At 38.8% G+C, this 25,733-nt stretch overlaps 1 protein-coding gene across 2 annotated transcripts in view; it reads right to left on the minus strand.

Annotated features, from left to right (window-relative positions):
- The window catches only part of LOC122815513 (solute carrier organic anion transporter family member 1C1-like), a 4,185,790-nt gene that overhangs the window by 733,121 nt on the left and 3,426,936 nt on the right, over nt 1-25,733 (minus strand). For both annotated transcript variants that reach the window (XM_044088066.1, XM_044088065.1), the window contains one exon: nt 9,537-9,702. In XM_044088066.1, the coding sequence (XP_043944001.1) occupies nt 9,537-9,702 (166 nt within the window). The remainder of the gene's footprint in view (nt 1-9,536; nt 9,703-25,733) is intronic.

The raw sequence follows: 25,733 nt of genomic DNA on the forward strand, positions 1-25,733 counted from the left end.
AAAGTCTGTATGTGTTAACTATTCATACAGTTTTTTCCAAGTGATATACTTCTTTTTAAGCTTTGTGTGCTGTTTATGTGTACAATTCAAAATGAATAACAAATATTACAATATAATAAAACATCATGTATGTGTTGATACCTTCTAAATTCATTAGGTACTTCAGTGTACTTTTAATATTTGTTAAAACTGTGAAAGCACTTTGCCATCTCATAAATAGTGTGCTGGTTACTTTAAGTAGCTTAGGAGCTGACACCACACCCATACTGTCTTGTTTTAGTGCTGACATCACTCATGACTGTTTACTTTCATTTTGTGCTGTTAGAAGGTTTAACACACTGTAATGGATTCTAACTGAAGAACCTTCATTCAGGGGTGGTAAAATAAGAGTTCCCAGCTCGTGACCATGGCGGGAAGACAAAAACAAAGTAAGTGAAGTTTTTAGGTCTTTTTTTTAAACTGAACACCAGCTCATTAAACTTCTATTAGTTTTCCTAACATTAACGGCAGATATACAAGCCAAACAGTTGTTTGTTAGTCAAAAAGGCACTTTTAGCATCAAAGAATAGATAATTACTTTTCAAGGCACTTTATGACAGTTATTACTATCAGTTTTTATATATTATTATGTGTATTAAATACATCAGTTTAGATATTTCATGCAGCTTAGTGTAAATAATATAAAAAGGAATCATGCTCATTTAAACACACCACATTAATATGTCAGTATAAATACATCATATTCTATACTAGCAGTAAAAGGCAGGTAATTTATAAATGAACTATCTAAACATCATTTAGAGTTAGAAAAATCATGACTGTAAGTATTTACACTGTAACAGAAAAAGATATGTTACCTTGCTTTCTTTTAGGGTTGTTTCCTTTAGTTATAAAATGTCCTGCTTATCTTGTATTTATATTGTTTCAAAGACTGACATGTGTAAAGCATTAATGCTTTCAAAGAACTTTTTTGCCTTACAGAGCAAATAGAAGACAATAATGTTTGCGTTTTTCATATGTCTTTTATCGTTTCTTCTTCTTCTTGTCAGCAGTGATCCATTCATTTTTTTCTAAGTGACGCTTAACCCCAAATTGGGAGAAATCCATTTCTTCCACATTATCCAAGGTTTTATTAGCTGAAAGATAAGAAACTGTTGCTTGCAGAGTGTCAAAAGTTTTAGGACCTTCAGTAAAAAATATTTTTATTCTTGCAGGGAACAGCAAGTGGACTTTAAGTTGTCTTTTTTTCAATTCCTTTATCAGAGGGAGACATTCTTTTCTTGCAGTTATAACTCCAGCAGAATAATCATTATCAAATCTGATTATGTTGTCTTTGTATTTAACTGGAGAAGTTGACCATGCTGTTTTTAAAATAAGTTCCTTGTCCTGTGATGAAAAAAACTTTACTATTATTGATCTCGGGTGATTTTTTGATTTGATGGTTGATGAAGCAGCTCTTAAGGATCTGTGGGCTCTTTCAATTCCATAAGAAAGAGCTTCAGGCAATTTTAAAACTTCTGGTAACCAGGAAAGTCACCATGTTATCTCCCTCTGTTTTCTCTGGTAGCCCATAGATGCGAAGGTTATTTCGTCTGGACCTGTTCTCTAGATCCTCTATTTTATTTTGTAATGAAGCATTTTGTTGTGATAAAAAATGTAGCTGAAGATCTTGTTCTGAGAGTCTGCCCTCAGTATCATTTAAGGATCTCTCTATGTCAGCTATTTGAGACTTCTTTTGCGTCATTATTTCTTGCAGTTGCTGTATTTGTTTTGTAGATCTCTCCTCAAAAGTGTCTAGTTTGGTATTCATTTTGTCAAATTTCACTGACAAGTCTTGTATAGCATTTAATAAAGACTGTATCTCCTTTTTCATCATCTGGTCCTGTGTGGTATGCTTAGAAAAGCTCATTTTCAGTAGATTCAGATACCTTCCTTCTTGTTTTTGACAGGAAAAATAATGTTTAAAGCCAAATTTTTTGCACTGTAGACTTCTAGTGATATTAGTAGAAGTAATTCAACAAAATAGGTTTGACTACAATATCTAGTTTTTAAAAATTCCTGTCAGAAATATCTTTTGAGTGCAGAGCTGAGAAAAGATGCTGCCAACCAGTCTACATCCTAGCCACGCCCCCCCTTAAATGCATTGTTAATGGACATGTAAAGGGCCAAAAGTTACTATTATTGTGGTGATGATGTCCTTACATTTTGCTTAACTTCTCCCACGACCATCCTCTCCAGGAAGTGTGGAGTCATCTGCACATGTTAAGCCAAACATTTTTATTTCTGTACTGATGAGCAGTTCACAGAAATATTTATTTTATCCATATTTGCAATGTGAGTGTCAGAATTATGTGTGTATTGCTGTACTGTATGTAATAGTGGCACCACTGTTTGTTAGCATATATTGAGCATATATTAGTGTAGCTATTCATTTCTTTCATGTGTTTGTTGCTTATTATTACAGGTGATCCTGGCAGTGTAGGACTCTTACCACCTGATGTCAGAGTATCGGCAGACTCTGATGATGATGGTGGGCAAAGAGAGGCACAGTTTGGTGATAGAGAGGTTGAATCTGACACTGAGGTTGACATTCAGCTATCCCCTGTAATTCCATCAGAGACAGCCAGTAGGCCTACTCCAAACCATTCCAGTGAACCTTCAGATTTTGGACAGGTGGAGGGTGAGACACTCAATCAGGGTAGTGTGTTTATTGTGGCATCAGTGTCTGTTGACTCTGGCCATAGCCAAAGCGTGGGTGAAATACCATGCAGGAGGGTTGTTAGGAGTGCTCAGAGGAGACCTGCTCTCCATCCTTCACCTGATACAAGTGACTCTTTCTGTACCAGTTGACATATGTTTAGGGCCATCATGGAGGATCAGGCACATTCCAACAGGGCCTCAATGGAAAGGCTTAGGCTTGTAGATGTGGCACAGTATGACATGCTTGACTGTCTACACTGTGTTGCTGAGTCAATGGCTCGGAAGAATGACATGTTAGAATGAATAGTGTCTATGATGGAACATTTGCTGGGAGGGGGATGGCATCCATGTGGGCATAGGTCAGCCACATCATCTGGCATTAGCTAACATGGCCATGCCTGATCATGCTCCTGTAGTGACACTACTTCCACTGCTCTCTCAATGGTGGAGGTTTCCACACCCAGACATGGCAGGCCATGGGGTTATGGTCCTAGGCATACTTGTGAGGAGAGCTCATCCAGCAGACATCAGTCATGTTCAAATCGCAGCAGTGCATTTGACCATGGGTATGGAAATGTCAGTGCAAATTCTGGCAGAGCCATTTCTCGTGGTTGGGTACAATGGCAATGAATTGCCACCTGTACCATATGCAGCTCACACCTGTCCACCATACCAAGATATAGAGCTAGCATAGAACATGGCTGTATTCTTGCAGACACTCACACACCAATTTCATACAGACACACACACAACAGTAACGTGGTTCAGATGTGAGGCTAAAAGCTTACTCTGTCTCAATGATCATTTGATACTATATCAAAATGTCTGCATGTTTCTCTTTCTTTCCCAAATGCACTCACTTATCTTTTGCGCCAGCCTAGGCTTCCTGCCCCCCCCCCCCAACAGAACATCCTGTGCAAGTGATGATAACTGTGCCATATCCTTGTTTTCTATTTTTTGGATTCAGGGATACATACGCTATGTGTATGATGCTCATGGTTTGTAGCTGACTTAGCATATCAGTGTTTGTGATGCTGTTCTACTAATTGTACTGCTTTCTTACAGGTTTTTGTAATGTGTATTTGCTGCCCACACTCTTGCAGAAACAAAGCTGGACTAAGCCATAAAGCAAAGTGGGACACAGTCTGAATGATTTAGAGAGTTTTTAAATATTTTGTTCTTACAAAGTTAGACAGTTGATAGAACCAAACAGTTTTTGCATCACTATTTTTAAGATTTTTCTGATGGGTATGAAGTGTGAAACTGAAATATGTGTCATTAATTTCTAACTTCTCTCTTTAATGATTTGCCATTACAGATGTATGAGGCCAAACTGAGGACATTTGGTGACCATCAGTACTTTTGAGATGTAGAAATGTGTGAATCATTGATACATGAAGCCTATTACTTGAAAGAGGATATATGTATTCACCTAAGTCACTGTTGTCACATGTTGAAGTCCTCGCTGTAAAAATCACTCACCTTTTACTAACTTACATTATCACATAATAGTATGCAAGGATATGCCATTCATTTGTATTATTGCACATTTTTTAATAGTCCAGGTTCAACACTAACCTTGTAAATCCAGCAGTTGCAACAGTTTTAGTTCAGGGCTGAGTCTGTCTGATGCTAGGAGTATACAGCCATTACATGGGTAAATAAAGGTTGTGAGCATTGCCTGGCATTAATGTTACTATATGTATGTGTGTAGGATGAAGTTTTAGTCTGTTAGGTAGTGAATGAGTCTGCTATGCATTATCTTAGCCAATGTGAGGGCATACTGAGCATGCCTACATCTGCCTACACCCACAGCAGATGCTGGTTCCCCCTCTCATCTGTGTGTGGCTGTGATGACCTTGCCAGTGGAGGTGGGATGAGTGCCCCTTCCCCTTGTTGATCCTGTTGAAAATGTTTTCCCAGGATGATGTTGTGAAGCATGGCACAGATGGTGAAGATTTCAGTACATGTATGTAGACTGTACTACAGGGCTCCCCCAGATCTAGCTAGGCACTGGAACTGTGACTTCAGCAGCCCAAACACATGCTTTATGATATTTCTATTTCAAGCATGTGCCTCATTATAGCATTCTTCATTTGGTGTGTGCACACTTCTGATCATTGCCATCAGCCATGGTTCCAGTGCATAACCTGCATCCCCCAGTAAATGACCCTGTGGGATAGCACCCCTAGTAAACATCTCATACAGTTGGGAATTGTGCCAGATATGTGAATCATGACAACTACCTGGGTTGCCAGCACAAACATTCTTGATGATTCTCTTAGGGTTACACATGACTTGGCAGTGAATGGAGTGGAAGCCCTTTCTATTTATGTACATCATTCTCTGTTCCCCAGATAATGCTTTGGTTTCTATATGTGTACAGTCTATTGCACCAAGTACTTCAGGGTAGTGTGCTACAGGGTAGAACTCCTGCATATTTGTGTACCTGTCCTCAGGTGTATGGGGAAAACATATGTAATAACTGGCATTTTGGAGCATAGCATTCAGGAATTGATGGAGGATCCTAGATGCTGATGTCTGTGACACCCCCCTAGCATGTTCCCTGTTGGTCCCTGAAAGGTTTCTGTAGCTAAAATTCTAAGTGCTACATATACCTTTGTCTCCACTGGTATTGGTTCCTCTCGGTTTGCCCCTGGCTGAGTTGAGGATGATAGAGGTTGCAGAGTTCCTGTAGTGTGTCTGTATCTACCCTGTAGTACTCTACATTTTCAACATCAAGCAGATTGTGATAAGTTAAACGGGGTCTGAAAACTCTTATCCTTCTTGGCCATGTTCTATTAGCAGCAGCAGCACAGACTTCAGCCTGTTGCACATACACATGAATTAAAGCAACAGTAGCCCCTAACATTCCTTCTGTGTAGACTCCTTTTTGTGGCTGTATTTCAATTGGCTTTGGAATTTGCAGGGAAAACTAGCACTGAGTCTACACAGTTGCTTTCTAGTGTGTTGAATAGCACCTCCATCCTGGATTAGTTGATTAGCATAAAATTCAGCTGCTTCTATTGTAATTAGCATGCCACAGTGTTTTCTGTTTGTGCAGCTTTACATGTCATGTAGAGCCACTTACTGAATCCAAAATGGTGCTCTACAATGAGTGTGCTGTGCCACAATGTGCTCATTGTCTTAGTGGATTGTGCATGCTTTACTGAATCTGCCCCATTGTTTAAATGTCATATATCATTTAGATATTTTGGGCAAGTCATCCATTTATAGCATTTTATAGGACATGAGAAGCAGGAAGATGCAGCTTGATAGCCTAATTGCTTTTCATTAATTGATTTTAACCATAAGTTTTGAAATATCACTATGCCTGTTATTTTAGAGTAACCATTATTGCATTTTGCATCTATATCACATTATTGCAGATGCAAAATGTCGAATGCTCAAAAGAGCAAAAATACAGAAACTTGAACTCTGTATTGTGTGGGGCTGTGCCCCCAACACCCCCTGTTAAATGTATATTCTAACTCCGAGATCGCACTACAGTGAGGAAAGGGCAAATATCCCAATCTTCACTGTACTGCAATCTCAAAAACGGAACTTTGAGTTTTCGGCAGTTTCACACTTTTCACGTTCCACATTTTCAGTTTACGATAACATGATATCTAGCCTAGCATTTTCATTCTCTAGGTAGATCTCTAACACAACTTTTGCATAGCACATGTTAACATAGTACTTATTTTATTTTATTTATTTATTTATTGCATTTGATTACCGGGATAGTCCACTGGGCCTGAAGAACCCATTTTCAGTGGAGGCCCATGGTGAAAAGCTCCACAGTTATTACATACAGACAAAAAATTGAACAATACAGGGTTTATGACACATTAGCATATAGCAACTCTATTACTGTATACAATGAAATTGAGAACAATAGATTGGTGACACCAGTGAGGAAGGCATACACCTAAGGAGTGACACTTATAATAAAGGAATTCAGTAATGAGTAAAGTAGGTAGTGCAGAAAGGAGTTAGTGTAGAGAAGTTAATGAGTGTAGTGGAAGTGGATATTGAGAGGGGGGGCAGGTTTTAAGGTTGTTAGTGGGGGTGCAGGTACATATCCAATGAGAGTCGAGATGTAATTTAAGGGAGTTTTTAAAGGTATAGGGATTAGACATAGCTCTGAGTGAAGGGGAAGATCATTCCATAATTTAGAGACAGTAAAGGAGTATAGCATTTGACTGGCAGACAGCTTAAGTTTGTCGACATTTAATCGCATTTTGTTTTCAGACCTGAGGTGACGTTTTGGATGATACACTGTCAGTATACTAGTGAGGGATGGGCAGGCTTCTGGGAAGTAGATAAGTTTGTGGGCAATAGCAAGTTGGAGGTATGTTAGATGATGGGAGAGTTCGAGCCAGCCTAGTTCCTGCAGTGTGGTGCAGTGGTGGGTAGAGAATTTGGTGTTTGCAGCAAATTTGGCAATTTTATTGTAACATGAGTTGAGTTGAGTATTCAGAGAGGACTGTATATCGATAAGGATGGGGGTGCAATATAAGACAGTTGGAAGCAGGAATGCTGAGACAAGAGCTTTTTTGCAGGAGGAGTAAGAAAGTAGTTATGCTTATAAAGGGATCCTAGTTTTTGATGTTTTTTTTATGTTGTTATGGATATGAAGGTCAAAGGTAAGGTTGTCGTCAATGTTTAGTGTTGGGAACAACTTCAATGATAGTATTATTTTGGGACTGAACAGACAGTTCAGATCTATTTACTGGGTAGCAGTTTGTTGAAGTAAAGATTAAGGGTTTAGTTTTATTTGGGTTAAGGGCAAGGTGGTTCTGTGACATCCAGGATTCAGTTAAGGTGAAAGCTTCTTGTGTAAGTTGTTGTAATAGGGAAGCAGATTTAGAAGAGCAAATAACAGTGGAATAATCAGCATACTGTATTAGAGTAGGGTTGGAAAGAGTAGTATGGAAGTCGATGATAAATATACAGAAAAGAAGAGGACCTAATATAGAGCCCTGGGGTACACCTGTATTGGTATGTATGAAAGGGGAGAAGCAGTGTTTCCAGATAGTAGACTGTTGCCTGTTAGTGAGATAGTCAGAAAACCACTGGAGAGTGGGGGGAGAAATGCTCAGTTTAGATAGTTCGGTTAGCAGGAGGGGGTGGAAGACTGTATCAAATGCTTTTGAAAGATCAAGAAAGAGTGCAGATACTATGGAACCAGAGTCTCTGGTTCTGTTAACTGTGTCTAGGAAGGAGATAAGGGTGGTATTAGTGCTATGTCCAGGCTTAAAGCCATGCTGAGTGAGGGGGAGCAGTTGGTGTGTAACCAGGTGATTAAGGAGCTGAGTCTGAATGCACCTTTCGATTATTTTTGAGATGGGCGAAAGTATAGCAATAGGTCTGAAATTAGAGATGTCAGAGTTATTGCCACCTTTATGAGATGGAAGAAGATATGCTTTCTTCAAGATATTTGGTATGCACGATTACTGGATGGTTCTATTGATGAGGATGCTGATGGGATATGCTATGGAGGAAGCTGATAATTGTAAGAATTTAGCGGGTAGGTTATCAGGGATGTTGGTGCAAGGTTTTAGTTTGAGAAGAATTTTTTTTATGGTTGAGGTAGGTATATGAGAGAGTGGAAAAGATGGAATTGAAGTAGAAGGGCTGTCTAATAGGTAGATTTGTGTTGACGGGTGGGAAGATGGTAGTAAGTTTATTGATGGTTTCTATGAAATAGGAGTTAAAAAGTGAGGCTGACTCAGAGGGTGCTATTTCAGGGTTAGGGGATGGATTATGGTGTGTTCCAGGGTGGAGAAGGGAGTTGATTGCTCCCCCAAATTTTTTGGGTTATGATTGTGTTGGTTTTGGAGTGTTTGGAAGTGTTCTTTTTTGTTTTTGGTAACTAACCGTTTGGCCTGATTGCAAAGTTGTTTATATAATGTGAGGTTGGAATCTGTCTTGTTTTATAGCCAGGTTTTCCTGGCTTTATCTCTAAAGGACATCATTTGCTTTGGGGTCTTGGCAAGCCATTTAGCATGATTAGTCTTGACTCTTTTTAGTCGTTGAGGGGCTAGAGTATTAAGGATCTTAAGAAATGTGGAGTTGAAGAATTCTACTGCTTCATTAAGAGGGAGAGATTTTAAGGGATTCCAGTTAGTGTTGTACAATGTGTCATTGAGTACAATAGGGGAGAAATGGGATAGATCTCTAGTATATCTATATTGATATATGTTTGGTAAAGTAGTGGGCTTACGTATTGTGAATGCTGGTGAGTGGTCACTTATACTATCAGGGAGTATACCGGAGGTAGAGATGTTTTTAGGGTCTGAGACCATGACCCAGTCTAGAATTGTGCCTTTGCTATGTTGTTTGTCAGGTCTTGTGATATCTGAGATGAGCTTAGTATAGGTATGAAGGTTGATGCCTAAGGAGGGGTTACTGTTGGAGATCTCTAACCAGTTAATACTGACATCAACTAGGATGATTGTTTCATTTTTTTATGCTGTTGGTAGTCCAGGCAAGGATATCCTCAAGAATTGGAATTTTATTGCCTGGGGGAATGTATATAACACTGATGCATAAGTTTTTTTTGGTTGTTTAGTTTTAAGAAGGAAATAAGTACCGCTGCAGTGGAGAAGGTAGGAATAGTCTTAGAATAAGGAATTACTGTGAAGGTGCTTGGATATAATAGGGCAATGCCCCCACCTTTTTTGTGATGTCTATCTGTTCTTATTTGATTTAGAAATGTAACATTGAAATGACATATTTAATATATTTTAAACAAAATCTTTTTTTTATTGAGGAATAATGGAATAATACACAATAAACAACTATTGTAAACGCATATTTATTTTACTTACTGTGTTTTTTCCAGTGCCTGTTGAGGTTTGACATCCAGCAAGGCATGCAGAAGCATAGGTTATTCCATTCTCACCACAAACAGGGTCCCACTGTTTTGTTGAGCATTTGCAGTCTGAGTTGCAAAAGGAGTTCAGTGTGTCCTCCTTGTATGAGACTTGAGAATTTCTGAAAAAAAACAAAAAGATTTAGGAAAGTTTCTAAAAAAATTCAAAGGGGCTGGATTACAAGTGGTAATCAACAGATAAGTTTAAAAAGTTGGCATAGATTAGCCTAGTAACCTCCTATGAATGTGTACCTAGAGAAAAGTGTCAAATGTGCTAATAAGAAGAAGATCAGAAAACATGCCTGTGGTAGAGCAAGATGTCAGAATTCACACATATAATAGGATGAAACAGCACTATGCAAAGGCAGGAATACTCACAGTAAAGGTCAGGTAATAGAGACTGTTTACAAAACCATAACCTTATAAATGTAAAAACAGATTCTAATTTAATTTCCTCTTCTTGTGGATATATACATAACTTTTGAGCATCTCATCACTCATATTATTCCATTTATTTTGCTTTTGTATAGGGTGGCAGTATCCAGTTTGAACTTTAGATTGTCTCTGTATGTTATTATTTAACCCTTGTGTTTGGTAGAAAGTTCCTTGTACCACTTGCTATTTAACCCCTGTGTGTGGCAATAAGTTCCTTGCATCATGTGTTGTTTTTTAACTCTTGTGTGTAGCAGTATGTTCCTTGCACCACATGTTGCTATTTAATCCTTGTGTGTGGTGGTAAGTTCCTTGCAATACATGTTATTCTGTAACCCTTGTGGGTGGTGGTAAGTTCCTTGCAGTGTGTGTTAATATATAACCCTTGTAAGTGGCAGTAAGTTCCTTGCAGCACATGTTATTATGTCACCCTTGTGAGTGGTGGTAAGTTCCTTGCAGCATGTGTTATTATGTCATCTTTGTGTGGGGTGGTAAGTTCCTTGTAGCATGTGTCATTATGTAACCCTTGACTGTGGTGGTAAGTTCCTTGCTGCACGTTGTTATGTAACCCTTGACTGTGGTGGTAAGTGTCTTGAAGCATGTGTGGTTATTAAACTCTTGTGTGTGCTGGTAAGCTCATCACACCACATGTTGTTATGGAACCCTTGTGTGTTGTGGTAAATTTATAGCACCATGGGTTTTTTTGGAACCTTTGTGTGTGGTGGTAAGTTCATCGTAACTCCATGTTGTTATGGAACCATTGTGTGTGATGGTAAGTTCATCTTACCACGTGTTGTTATGGAACCCTTGTGAGTGGAGGTAAGTTCATCACACCAGGTGTTGTTATATAACCCTTGTGTGTGGTGGTAAGTTCATTGTACCATGTGTTCTTATTTTACCCTTGTGCATAGTGGTAAGTTCATTGCACCATGTGTTCTTATTTAATCCTTGTGTATGCTATATGTTATTAATTATTTAACCCTTGTGTGTGGTGGTATGTTCATTGCACCACATGTTATTATTTAACCCTTGTATATGGTTTCTGTTTAACCTTTGTGAATGCTGGTAAGTTCATTGCACCACATTTTAACATTTAACACTTGTATATGGTGAAAAGTACACACACTTTTTTGGAAGGGGAGTGAAGGACCAGCACTTTACCTCTGGCTTGCATTTTTGGCAGTCCTTAGCAGCACATGAAATGAAGTTTTGAACAACTAATCTTGTTTCTCCAAACAGTGGTGGCAGATCTGCTTCTGACAGGTACACCAATCTGTGGAAGGCTGTCCACAGAAACTGGAGATGGAGAACAAGTTTACAGCTGGGGTAGAATATGTTACTAAGACTACGCAATTTTTCTAAATAACAAAATCCACAAAATGTTGAACTGTATCACAGTCTTGTATGCAGTTAGTCCTGTTCATGTTGTAATTCAGTGAACTGACTGCTGGTTCCAGGCAGAGACAAAGATGTGTTCTTCTTTGATGTATTTGTGATAGTAGACCTTTCTGCAAAGACAATTACATTTCACAGATATACACCATACAGTTTATTCATCTTAATGTCAAAGTGAGACTTTTTTAATCCCATGTCCTGATTAAACACAAGCCTGCCTTTGTTTATAGTGGTTGATAAACTATGATTAGATTCTAAAATGTATCCTCAAACAACAGATTAAACAAATATTTAGAAATTCTTACGCAAACAGTCTGACTCTACATAGCTGTACTGCATTTTTGTTGTTTAAGTATTCTAACTATTGCTATTAAACACTAGTTTCCTTCTTATGTACTGAGGGCATATCAAGGTAGTCCAGGACTTGTCTTTGCATTAAGGCAGTTCCAGACCAGTCAGCTCAGAGTTAGAGTTCTAATTGTCCCCCCCCCACTCATTCTGTTGTAGTTGTGTTCTTAAATCCAGTGGCTGCCTGCGCCTTATGAAAATTTGACAACATAATTCTCTCTCTCTCTCTCTCTCTCTCCCCATTTATTGGCTGTTGACAATAAGCACATAATTATCATTTCGCAAAGTCTTTCCCCTTGACCTACTCACCAGGCTAAAAGACCTTTGATAAAATAGCTTAATGTTGAGTGTACTGACACTGCTTGCACTCATTTTTAGTATCAGATTAGTTTTACTTTAATTCATTTACTGATTCTTGCTATTTGCAGAAGAAGGTTTCCAAGGTTTTGTATTAAAATTTAAATACTCAGTAGCGAGTCCATTAAAACATTATATTAAACCTGATCTCCAAGCAGTTATAGTTACCCTTACCCCCAGAATCATTCCTGTCAGTATCATGGACCAGCACTTCCTCACAACTTTTCTAGCCAGCCTGAATGAGATGGGTATCCTGAGACAGTGAAAGAATTGCCTCATACTGTCTAATGATCATGTATTACACAGTGTATGAGAGATGTACATATATAATATTCTTGGAGGCAAAAATCTCACACACAGTAAACTCAGACAACAAAATCGTTAGCAGTACACCATACATCACACCTCTCCAAGGCTATCACAATACACATAATATATCATATGTTGACATTCTAAAGATTAACTTGCCTAAACCTTAAAGACCTCTAAAACACAACACAAGCACAAAGCACACTCAGCAAATTAATGTGGGCCCATAAGGCAGGCATTGACCCAACCAAATATTCTTGTTATAGGTGACTCCACTGTAAGACATACAGATGTGCCTCTTACAGGCTGAGCATGGAAGGAATGACAGTTAATTGTTTGCCTGGTATCAATATCTGTCAGATTATGCTTGCACTCAAGTCCTTGAACAACAGTATGACTCTGTCATAGTTCATGTTGGTGTCAATGAGCTGAAGAGTACTTCAATCAACTTATTTATAATTATTTACTGACATTTCATTACTGGGAAATTCTGAGTGGGTAGGAGCCCATTTTTCCAATGTAAAAACTTGGACAAGATAAACAAGTTGCAATGTATACCACAAATTCACTGTTACATGTAAAATATTGTTTAGCCCACAATGTTCTATTAATGTGACTAAGTGTAACTGAGGATGCATTACTGACAAATCTACATTGTTTGCAGCTCTTACAGGGAAATGTTCCCTTGACTAATGGGCCATCTCCAAAATCACTTTTGTCTTGTTTATATCCATTTTCAAGCATACCTTTCATGTTGATACATTTCTTGTAAGTAAATCTAGGAAATGCACCTGTAAGTGCAACCAAATCTCTGTTGCCTAACAAGACCTTCCAATTTTCTACTACAATATTTTTTATGAGCTACATTTCATTAACTATAGGCAAAGGAAAAGTGATAGTTCTTTTCACAGACCTTTTTGCCTGAACTAGCTACATTTAAATCCAAACTACGTGTGTTGACTTGGAAAATAGGACAGGCTACCCCATGTCTCAATGTCAGAACCTCATGTTCTATTTTCCTAAGCCATTTGTCATCATGACCTCTATATACAAACAGAGAACTCAAAAAACTCACATCATTAGAAAATGTCTTGTCGTCTGACATCAGACGGCTCAACCTAATGATTCTCCCTTTGGTTACCCCTTTCTTCATATGGGGTGGGTGTAAACTGTCTCTGTGTAAATACTGGTTTGCAAAAACTGTTTTTCTATAAACCTGTTACTGTAAAAATCATATGTCAAATATATATCAAGAAAATTAATGAACTCTCCAAACCCACTAACACTAAACTCCAAAAATTTTGTGGTTTTGTTTAAATAGGAAACAAATTCAACAAAGTCCTCGTACTCTCCCTGCCATAGCAAAAAGTTACTTCAACTGCAGTATTATCAAGACAGAAGACTTTAAATTTAGTTTTTTTCATGAGAAAGGGACTATATGAAGAGAGACATGGTAGCGCTCTCAGACTATGTGTCTAAGGCAGGTATGAGCCTAGCATGGAGCAGCATTCGAATTTCTCCAAGAATGATGACATGATATGAAAAAAAAAAAAATGAGTTCAATAATTGGCTTAGTTTTTGGTGTCATACAAAGGGGTTCCAATATTTATCAGCTTGGGAGGATATGACTGAAGTACCATGCTGTTTCTAAGGTTTCGATTATCGGCAAAGAAATTGTCCACTCCGTAGTGCCTATTTTAGGCAATGCCAACTTGATAAACCTACCAGTATAACCAAACAAGCAAATGAAAATATGAAGGTATTACTGATCGGTGCTCAAAGCTTAAACAAGAAACTCCACTTTCTACAAGCCCTTAGGTTCATAGGTTCATAGGTGTGTACTAGGCTAATGGCCCTGGAGCCTTTACAAGCCTAGCCCATAGGATTACAATGGCATTGTGCACCCGACCTTAGTTCCCAGTGCCTCTGTCAAGTAGAGCCACTGGATTGATCCCTGGGGTGAATTTTCTATTTCCCATCCAATCAACAAGATTGCTCTTGAAAAGAGCCAGTGAGGTGCTCTGTTTAACATGTATGGGGAGTCAATTCCATAGCATGGCCAGTCTCTGGATTATGAACCTGTCCCTCCAGCACGTTCTGTTGATTGTGGTAATGAGGTTGGGGTCTCTGGAGTGTGTGGTGCAGAGGGATTGGGATTTCTTTAGATGTAGCATTTCTAACAGGTCTGGGTCAGACATGGCTTTGTAAGTCAAGCAGAAATGGCCTCTAAGTAGGCGATATGAGACAGAGAATAGTTGGAGTTTTTTGAGTCTGTCCATATAGGACAAGTGTTTACGGCATAGAATCCTCTTTGTGAGGTACTTTTGCAGCCTCTCCAGTTGTTGCAGGTGTCTAGTGAGGTACATGCCAAATGGGGCATTGTACTCGATGACTGGCCTAATGAGGGAAGAGTAGAGGGAGACAATGACCTCTTTCTTCCTGGATGCAAAACCCTTAGTAATGAGATGTGCCATATAGAAGGACTTTCTGACCACAGTGGCAATGTGGTAGTCGAAAGAGAGGTTGCTGTCAATCTGTGTTCCCAGATCTCTTAAAACACCTTCTGTGTTCAGTGGACTACCATAGATGTGGTAATTCATAGGAACTGGGTTTTTCCCAAAGGGGATGATGACACATTTTTTTGGCATTGAGCTTAAGGCGATGGTTCTGACACCAGTTGTTGGTCTTAGTGAGGCCTTTCTGTTGGATGTCTACATCACTTGGGGAGTTAATAATAGCTCCCAACTTGCAATCGTCTGCAAACTTTGTCAGCCAGAGTCCCTTCATGCTGGCCTGGACTTCAGAGAAGTATATACCAAACAGGAGAGGTCCCAAGACTGAACCCTGTGGGACTCCTCTCGTGACTTGGAGTCAGCTACTTTCACACTGTGGGTTCTATCTGTGAGTTGATGCTTAGCTTACTGAGTTTTTCTATGATTCCTGAGTGGAGAATGGTATCAAAGGCCTTGGCCAGATCAAGGTAGGCTGTGTGAACCATCCTTCCTTCATCCACAGCTCTGGTGACTGACTCAAAGAAGTCGACCGAGTTGAGCAGGCATGATCTACCCTTCACAAAACCAAACTGTGTGGGATCCAGAGTTTGGAGATTCCCTAAATCCTTGCATATCAGACTAATTAGGCTAATGGGGTGATAGTTCCCAGGGTCTGTAGTCGCTCCTCCTTTGTGGAGAGGGATGACTGTAGCAGTGCACCATTTGGCAGGGACAAAGCCTGAGATGAGGCTGTGATTGAACAGGGCACACAGGTGAGCTGCCATTTCACTCTGTAGTTCATGCAGAACACAGTCAAGGATATTGTCAGATCCCATAGAAGCTGTATTCTTGGCCTTGGACAGTGCTGTTTTAACCTGTGCAGCAGTAATGGTGGGGGCCTGGCAATCTACTGTTAATGTGATAGGTCCTTTGGAAGGGAAGAGAGGGGTAAAGTTGGCACTGAATCTGTCAGCCAGTATACTGGCAATATCGGTAGGAGGTACCATTATGCAGTAGCTTAGAGTAAATCTGGGTATTGCCATGGAGATTCTTTACATAACTATAGAAGGCCTTGTGGTTGACTTTACTATCTGCTGCAATTCTGTTTTTGTAGTTAGCTTTAGTGGATTTGATGAGGGTTCTCAACTTTTTGTTGCGGCTGATAAGGGAGATTTTCCAGTCTTGGGACTTCACCTTATTCCTCATCAGTTTCCTTCTCCTATTGTAGAGTTTGTTTATGGCAGGGGACCACCAGATTGGCTTCCTATTTTTGGAGGATAGCATCTTGGTTCTATTGGGTATGGTGAGATCCATGCATTTGTGTACGTGTTCATACAGTGCATTGGTGTATGATTCAGTGGTCATGCAACTATTCTTCATTTGCATGGATGCTGTGAAGTTAGCCACCGCTGTTTTTAGTAGCCCAAAGTTAGCTTTGGAGAAGTTTTTCATGGTGATTACCTTTGTGGGGGTGAGGTGGGTGTGGGAGGGATGTGGATTTCCAAGGTGATTAGTTTGTGGTCAGATCTAACCAGGGAGGAGTTGACAATTAGTGTAGAGCAATGGTCGCCCATGTCAGTAATGACCAGGTCAAGGATGTTGCTACCTCTAGTGGGGGTAAGAACGAACTGGCCCAGGGCATTGGAATTAATGAATTTTGGGAAACATTGGGTAAGTGTATTGGTACACGAGTAGTTTTTCCAGTTAATGGAGGGGTAGTTGAAGTCACCCAGTATGAGAGTGTTAGGTTGGACCCTAATATTCTCCAGGGTGCTTAAAAATATGGAATGTGAGTCGTGGGACATGGCTGGGGACCTATAGCTACGATCTGAATCGCTGTCTCACCCAATGTTATCTGCACCTGAAGTATCTCTGATGCATTATGTTGGGCTACCAGTCTGGAGGTGTGCACATCCTTTATGACTATGGAAACATCACCATCTTTGGAGCTTTGGTCCATGTTCTGGGGCCGAAAGGTGTGTTATGCGTTATAGCCTGGTAGTGCAGGGTGCTATTTGATGCCTTGAACCAGGTCTCTGTTACAGCACTAATGTCTGCAAAGTGACTAAGACATGGCTTAAAATAGCGGAGAAGACTCCAGTTGTGCAGGGCTATACTGCCTTCTGCACATTTAGATCAGCTACTGCGCAGGAGGGGATAAAGGTGGAGGTGTCTCATTCTGCATCCAGAAGAGATTCGCATCAAGGCTGATACACTAGAGCTTCTTCATAGGATCAAAGCATCATAGGAGGTTACTAGGCTAATGGCCCTGGGGCCCTTACAAGCCTAGCCAAGAGTTTATCCCCAAAAGAAAACCTCAGTCAGCACCTGTTGCCCCTGTCAGTGAGGAACACAGGTGGAACCCCTGGGACAAATTTGTGGTTTCCCATCCACTCATCAAGGTTGCACTTGAAGAGGGTCAGTGAGGTGCTCTGTTTGACATGTATGGGATGTCTATTCCAGAGATGGGGCAGTCTCTGGGAGACAAACCTCTCTCTTCAGCAGGTTTTGTTGATGTTGCATATTAGATTCAGACCTTTTGAGCAGATAGTGCGTGAGGAGTTAGATTTATAGATATGGAGCATCTCTAGTTGGGCAGGGTCCGAGATTGCCTTGTAGGTGAGACACAGATCACCCCTGAGCAATCTGTACGATACCGAGTAGAGTGATACTGATTTGAGCCTGTCTGCACAGGACAGGTGTTGGAGCCTATGGATTGTCATTGTGAGGTATTTCAGTGGCCTTTCCAGTTAGTGCAGATGTTTGGAGATGGACATCTAAAATGGGGCTTTATAGGCTTTATATTCAATTCTTGGTCTAACGAGGGAGGGCTATAGAGAGGTAACAACCTCCTTTTTTCTGGATGCAATCCCTTTACTTATGAGATGAACCAAGTAAAAGGCTTTTCTGACCACTGCTGCTACATGCTGGTCAAATTTGAGGTTATCAACCTGAGTGCCAGGGTCTCTCACCACAGGTTGTGTGCTTAGGGGGTTGGTGTTAATGTGGTAATCAGTAGGGGTTGTGTTTTTGCCAAATGGTATGCTGATATATATATTTTTTTGCATTTAGCTTGAGGCCATGACTTTGGCATGTCCAAATAATCATCAGAAAGGTACTGTACCATATATTAGCTAGCTATGGAACTCCCTCTATGACAAATGAAAGCCTCAATACCTAACTACAGGAACTCAAATCGTGCAGAATTAAACCCAATACTATTTTTATAGGTGATCTAACCTATCTAACTATAGATTGGGAAAACTACATCACCAGCTGTGCACAATCACTGAGATTCCTGTTCTTTAACAATGAGTAACAATGTCACATAGACAAACCAATCAGTAAAAACTAAAAGAAAAATCTAGCCAAGCTAGATTTTCCACTGTGTGATTTCTTAAAACCTCTTGTATTAGAGGTAACATGGCATATATGCAAATGACACTTAAGGTCATCAAGTATTTTAGCTATATGGCAGTTTTGAATGCCTATGTCTTTTTTTTTTTTTTACTTTTAATGTCTTTTGTGGACAAATTCTGGCCAATAAATCCAAACCCACTAACTATGGACATGCATGTTTTAGCCTTCTTATGGCCTCATCAGCACAGCATAAGTGGATTGTTTGGCTAACCATTGGAAACACAGGGTTGTCATACCCAGCTGATGTCCATAACCATTAGGGTGTCTGCAAAATATCCCAACCAACAAACTAAAACAATGAGTAACAAGGTCACAAAGACAAACCAATCAGTAAAAACTAAAATAAAAATCTACCCAAGCTAGATTTTCCACTGTGTGATTCCTTAAAACCTCTTGTAATAGAGGTAACATAGGATATATGCAAATTACCCCTTAAGGACATCAAGTGTTTCAGCTCTCTGTTTTAATTTCTCTAAATCTTTTGGGTTTCTAATACCATGATTGGAATATATCCCATTCCTAAGTCAAAGTAATATTAAAGTTCATGAAATTGGTATTGTTCACTCTTTGATGTCAGCCAAAAGTGCTCTTTGCAGCACCTGTAACATGCCCAGTAATGACTCCTTCTGCAATTCATACAGAGTTACATGTATTGGTAACATATCTAAATACGATTGTAGATTCTCTTTTATAAGACCCATTGCTCCGACTACTATTGGAACTGTCTGGGTATCTTTCTTCCACATTGCTCTTGTTTCTGCATGCAAATCTTGATATTTTATGACTTTGTGTCTCCCTCTGTATGCAAGAAACTGTAGTCACAGGGAGTAGCAATTTTAATGATCAATGGTACTTTTGTCTTCTTTTCATGGACCACTATATCTGTTTTTTTCGCATCTATCTTTTGAACTGTTAGTAATGGGTGATCCCATGTGATATAGACCATTATTTTCTATGATGATTTGCGTCTCATGTTTCCAGTGTTTTTCAGTTACTTCAGTATTATAATTTTTGCATAATCCTCAGTGCAACAGTCTTGCCGCATTTCAGTATACAATCATTCTGCCATTAGTATGTCACAACCAGCAATGAGGTGTGTGCCTGTTTTCAGTTCTGTTTTACAAAACCTACATTTGTCTGTTTCTCTCACATGTTCGATGGACTTTATAAACCAATGTGTACATAGCCTACTATCTTGGGCTGCCAATGCTAACATTTCATCTTTTGGTTTGAATTTGCCTCTCCTTAACCATTGCTGCATTCGATCCTGATCAACATGAGGTTCTTCCAGGAGTTTTCTATACTTGCAACTATATTTATGCATCTTCCACATTTCTTGTCTTGTCATCTTATTGGCACATTCAGTTGCTACCTGATTTTTATCTACTTCTGCTGGACTGAGAAGGAAAGTGAACTTAGATTTATTCCCATCATGTTTCAAAACTGTCACTACATATGGGTCTTGTGAGGTCAGCAGATATGTGTGCAGTCCCACAATTGCAGATCTACACATGTAATTAATTTCAAGGAGGCCCATACCTCATTTGGAATGGGGAATATATAATATTGGTATGCACTGATTTTTATAAATCATTTGGTGAATATGAAGCATCTTTCTTGTTTTCCTGTCTAATCTATCCAACACATTTTGGGGCCAGACAATCTCTCCAAAACTGTAAGTTAGTACAGGAAGAGCAAATTGGTTTATAGCTTGATTTTTGTTTGTAGATATCAACGCTGTTTTCAGGATTAATTTAAGTCTTCTAAAAATATGCCTTACTAAGTTTTATTCTCATTTGTAAATGTTTTGTTGTTGACCCTTCATCATTTCCCAAATATTTATAAACTCCCTCTTGCTCAAATTCTTTTATATCACATTCTTGTTGTTTTCTTGGTGCTGCAGTTTTCCTACTTTAAAGGTTGCTTTTGCATATTTATCAAGACCAAATGACATTCTTACATCACCTGAAAAAGTTTTGACTACTTGCAATTGTGCTTTAAGTTCCTCATCCGATGGGCTAAACAGTTTTAAATCACCAAGAAAGAGAAGATGAGAAGTCTTTACACTTTGTTGTTTTCTAGGAGCCAAATTACAGACATGGCCTAATCTGTTAAGTAGACAGCTTAATGGGTTAAGGGCAAGACAGAATAGCAGCAGTGACAGGGAGTCACCCTGGCACCCTGGAATATCCCCCTTTGAATTTTTATCCCTGGAATAATAATTTGTCCTTTATGGTGGCTTAACTGCAAAGTGGTCTGCCACTGTCTCATGGTCACCGTAATGTAGTTGATCAGTGTAGTCTTCCCCTTTTTACAGTTCTCCATTATGACTTTATTTAGTAATAGATGAGCCTTTGTTCCATATGACTTTCTTTTATTACCCCTTTGTTTTGTTGCCATGATTGAATTTTCTTCTGAATGACTATAAACTCTGTCAACATCAACTCTGGCATATAGTTTATACATTGTCAGAAGGCAAGTTATTGGTCTATAATTTTTAGGATAACTTGAAGGTTCACTCTTAAGTAGGAGCATTGTCTTTCCTGGTGTTAACCAGGTTGGTGTCTGTTTGGGGTATGCATATAAACAGTTATTACTCATGGCTAAATCTTTTTGCAAAGATGTTAATACTTTTAGTGAGAAGTTAAGTACTGCATCTGGGCCTAGGGCTTTCCAATTGGAGGCTTTTCTTAACTTTATCTCAATCTCTCTGTCCATTACTTCATTCCATTTCATATCCTGTACCTTTGAACGTCTTTCTTTCATTTCTTTTATCCCTTTATCATCTTTGTTATGTTCCACAGGACCTTCATAAATATTTCTCAAAACTGTATCTATTTCTTCTTTTTTAAAATGATCTTTCAATACTTTTGCCTTGTTTCCCATTTCTTTATAGAACTTTTTGAGGTCAGGTGTTTCAGCTATACGGCAGTTCTGAATGACCAAGAGTTTTTTCCTTTTTTAAGTCTGTTGTGGATAAGCTACGTACGATAACCCTGTGTTTTCAATGGTTAGCCAAACAGTTCATTTATGATGTGCTGATGAGGCCATAAGAATGCTGAAACATACATGTCCACAGCTAGTGGGGTTTGGCTTTATTGGCCTGAATTCATTCATAACAGACTTAAAAAGGAAAAAAAGTCATGGGCATTCAGAACTGCCATACAACTGCAACACGATGTATTTTATTGGTCATTTTCATTTATCCCATTTTACCTCTAATTAAGGAATCATACAGTGGAAAATCTAGGTTGGCTAGATTTTTCTTTTAATTTTTAGAGATTCCTGGACATTTTCAATACAAATGCCATTTAAAAATTATTCAGAGTACCCAGAAGGGGGAATACCATCTTGAATCTTGTCCTTACTACTATGGGGGCATCTTGCACTATCCTTTGTGTACCTTCATCACTTGTTAGGAGGTCTGACCATAAAGCAGTCTCCTTTGAAATAAAACTGAAACCCGAGATCCCTTTAAGGTACCTTTAGAAATTTCTTAAAGACAAACTACCTGCTCCTAGGTGATAAACTGGCGCCACCAAACCCAATTAACTTCACTGAAGACACATAAATGTATATCACCACACTATACTCAGCATGTGACAGCTGCATAGATGCAGCTGTACCCCATAGGAATAAGTGCAGTGCAAACTCCAGAAACAAACTGACATAGTGAAACCATAATATCAACAAACTTTGTAATAAAAGGAAAATAAGTTTGACCAAAAGTAAGAAGAGTAATTCCTGGAATGTTAGACTCCTTGTTACTGAAATAAACAAACAACTCAGGAGCTTCATAAAATCCACCATAGCCAAATTTGAGGCTAAAATAGCTACACAAACCAAATACAATCACAAGACATTGCTAGTTATGTTCATAATCTCAAAAGCATAATGCAGCAATATGATGTACTGATTGTAAATGATGTCAATTATACTGGGGCTGAAGATATATTAAACCTACTGGCCGACAAATTTAGCTCTAACTTTAGCCCTCTCTCCCGTCTGTCTGTCCCTTAAGATATATCTGAAACTGGTTTGCCTCCAGTTATCACACAAGACCAAGTCCTAAACGTGCTATCAGAGCTAAAAGTACTGCATTCCTGGGTTCTGACAATATTCCTGGATGCATCTTAGATAGTACGAAGCAAGATTTTTCCACACCCATAGCAACACTATTCAGTCTCAGCCTTCATACAGTTTTGTATCAAGCAATGGAGAACAGCTACAGTCTTTCCCTTGCATAAGGTAGGACCTTCCACAAACCCAGGCAATTATGGACCAGCCTCCTATGCAAATCCATGGAAAGACTTATCATGGAATAAATCAAACAGAACATAGGGAACCTCCAAACACTGAACCCATCTCAGTTTAGATTCATCAAGGGCAGGTCATGCTTACTTAACCTGGTGGATTTTTTGAAAAGATCACCAAAGCAATGGGTGTAGGCAAAATGGTACACACTGCATACCTTGTTGTGGTCAAAGCTTTTGACACAATTTCCCAATCAGGTATAGTGGAAAAGCTAAATAATCTGGTAATAAACCCCTGTCAGATAGGATGCAGATAATCACAATAGGGGATGTTACCTCCAAAAAGAAAACAGTCATAAGTTGAGACCTCCATGGTTCTGTGTCAGGACCTCTCCTATTTGGCATTTACTTTTCTGAATATCAATATCAAAGGGCTCTGGCTGACTATGTTTGCAGATGACTGCAAGCTAGGAGCAGTCATTGAATCCTGAAATAATTTTGCCATCCTGCAGGAAGGTTTATCCCAAATAAAAAAAAAAAAACTATTGCTAAAATCCTGAACTAAAACTAAATGCCAAAATGATTCATTAAACCCTTTGGGAAGTCATTTATTCCATAGAATTACCACATCGGCAATATGTCCCTAATAATCAACCCAGGTATATCTCACAGAGGATACTGCTGCTGTGGAACAGACTCCCCATCCACATAAAACAAAGTTAATTCCTATCCATATTCAAGTGCAATTTAGATCTATGTACGGAAAACAGAAAATTTACTTCAGGACTGCCCCCTGTACTAATAATGGACAGAAACAGTTCCTAACTGCTTTATCCCATGCATGGGTCTCATCAAATTGCCTATGGTATGATGTCAGTTATTCTCATTTGGGGTAATATGTAATTATTGATCATGGGATGGGTAAGGCCAATCTATAATAAAGTGGGATAGATTATTTCAAGCACTAAAAGAAAAAATGGTTAGGCTTAAAATGGCCCACAAGGGTAGCTGGCCTAAACTTAATTACGAACTTATGAATGCACAAATAGGGCATGTTTACAAAAGTACTTGTTTAAATTGACCATCTGGGCACAGGAGGATAATATGCCAATAAACACATCACAAACAAAGTGAATAAGATTTGGGAGACATAGACTGAAGAATTGCTATTTAATACAGTGCACAATGACTCCCTGGAAAGGAACTGGCATGTTTTTTTAACATTTTTTCATATCCACTGAAAAGAACTGGACATAGTCTAATTTTATAATTTTGTACTTTTTACCTGTGTTACTTTTCAATTAAATGTTTACTTGATTGATTCTTGTTTCTGGTTTATTATCTATTGCTGCTACTAAATTAGCTTACACATAAAAAGATCTGAGGAAGCTCACCAGCAGTGATTGAAAGTGCTCTTTCTGTCAGTGTTCATCTCACAGAAAGCACCTCTCTCCCCTTCAAATTTCTGATAATTATGACTACAAAATCTCCAAAAAACAGGCATAATCATCATGGCACAAGTATTATTGGAATATTTTGGTAAGAGATGCCCCTGTATAAATGGGCACCAACTAATACATATTGCCCCATAAAAGACTTATCTCCTTTCTTTCTTTCCATAGGAAGTAAGGATAAAGAAACTGTTGATTTTTAATAAATAATAATGATGTGAAATAAGCCTGTTTTTTAATGTGTAACTGTCAAGGCTTTTGAAAACAGAGGGTAATATTGACAGTGGACAGCCTAGGACTCTATATACAAATTAGGTGAATTTTTTCCACCAACTACACACACCTATATGCAAATTTGATTGATCTTTTTCACCCACCGTACACACACACACACACACAAACACACACACACACACACACACACACACACACACACACACACACACACACACACACACTTGCTCACACACTTTTCTGTGCAAATTAGGTGTATTGTTTCCACCATCCACACATGCTTTTACAAGCAAATTAGGTGGATATTTTCCACCAATCACACACTTACACAGAAACACACCTCCCTAGCTTTGAGTCTAATGAAACTGACCACCTAACCAATCCTCCCCTCTATAGTATGTAAAAACCCTGTTACTACTGTTGATCTGAAGAAGTCTTATAATTGATGAAAGCACTCACCACAATTACCTTCAATAAAGATCTTAACAAGAAGCCTTCTTTGCTGTTGAGTTTTCTTTTAAATTGGAGTTGAAGAAATGTATGCTCTTCATTCAAAACTGAACATCTGAGCATTATCTTTCATCTAAACTGTTACCATCTGGCATATCTTACTTTTACTTTTATGTTTGTCCTGGTGGACTGACACAGTAATCCATTAAGTCTGGAATTCCAAGATCAGGGTTTCCACATTCCAGGTGACTATCTGAGATATACATACACAAACACACACACAGACACACACACACACATATATATATATATATATATATATATATATATATATATATATATATATACACACACACACACACACACACATATATATATATATATATATATATATATATATATATATATATATATGGGTACACTTCACATAATCGAATTACTGAAATCTCGAATTTCGTATGGTCGAGACCATATGATCGAGATTTCAGTAAATCGAATATGTGTAGTGTTGAAAAATAATTACTTACCTTAATACATTGCATACACACAGAGGCAAGGATTATTGTATGCTCTGTGTGTACGTAATGTTTTATTTTTTCGTGTGTTGTTGACAGGAAATGAGAAATCTCCTGTAGTGCGCTTCCGCATACAGTGCAAGATGGGAGATTTCCCATTTCCCCACTGTAGCGCGATCTTGGAGTTGGTAAATTTAAGTAGGGGTGTGGGGGTGCAAGCCCCTGCAAAAGCGAAGTTTGTCTTTTTTTTTTTTTTTTTTCATTTCATTTCAGAAGTTCGAGTTTACAAAACTCGATGTTTTGGTTTCGGTTATTTGAAGTTCGAGATTTTGTAAATTCGAGCTTCTGAAGTGAATCCACATATATATATATATATATATATATTTGGGTCTACTTCATAATAATGTTGACCCGCAGTTCACTGACTGTCAAAATGGTGAAACAAAAATGCCATAATTTTACAAGCACGAACTGCTGGAACATCATAAATCCTCACC

This window comes from Protopterus annectens, chromosome 11.part0 (genome assembly GCF_019279795.1).
Source record: "Protopterus annectens isolate FY-2018-M chromosome 11.part0, PAN1.0, whole genome shotgun sequence".
Lineage (NCBI taxonomy): Eukaryota > Metazoa > Chordata > Ceratodontiformes > Protopteridae > Protopterus > Protopterus annectens.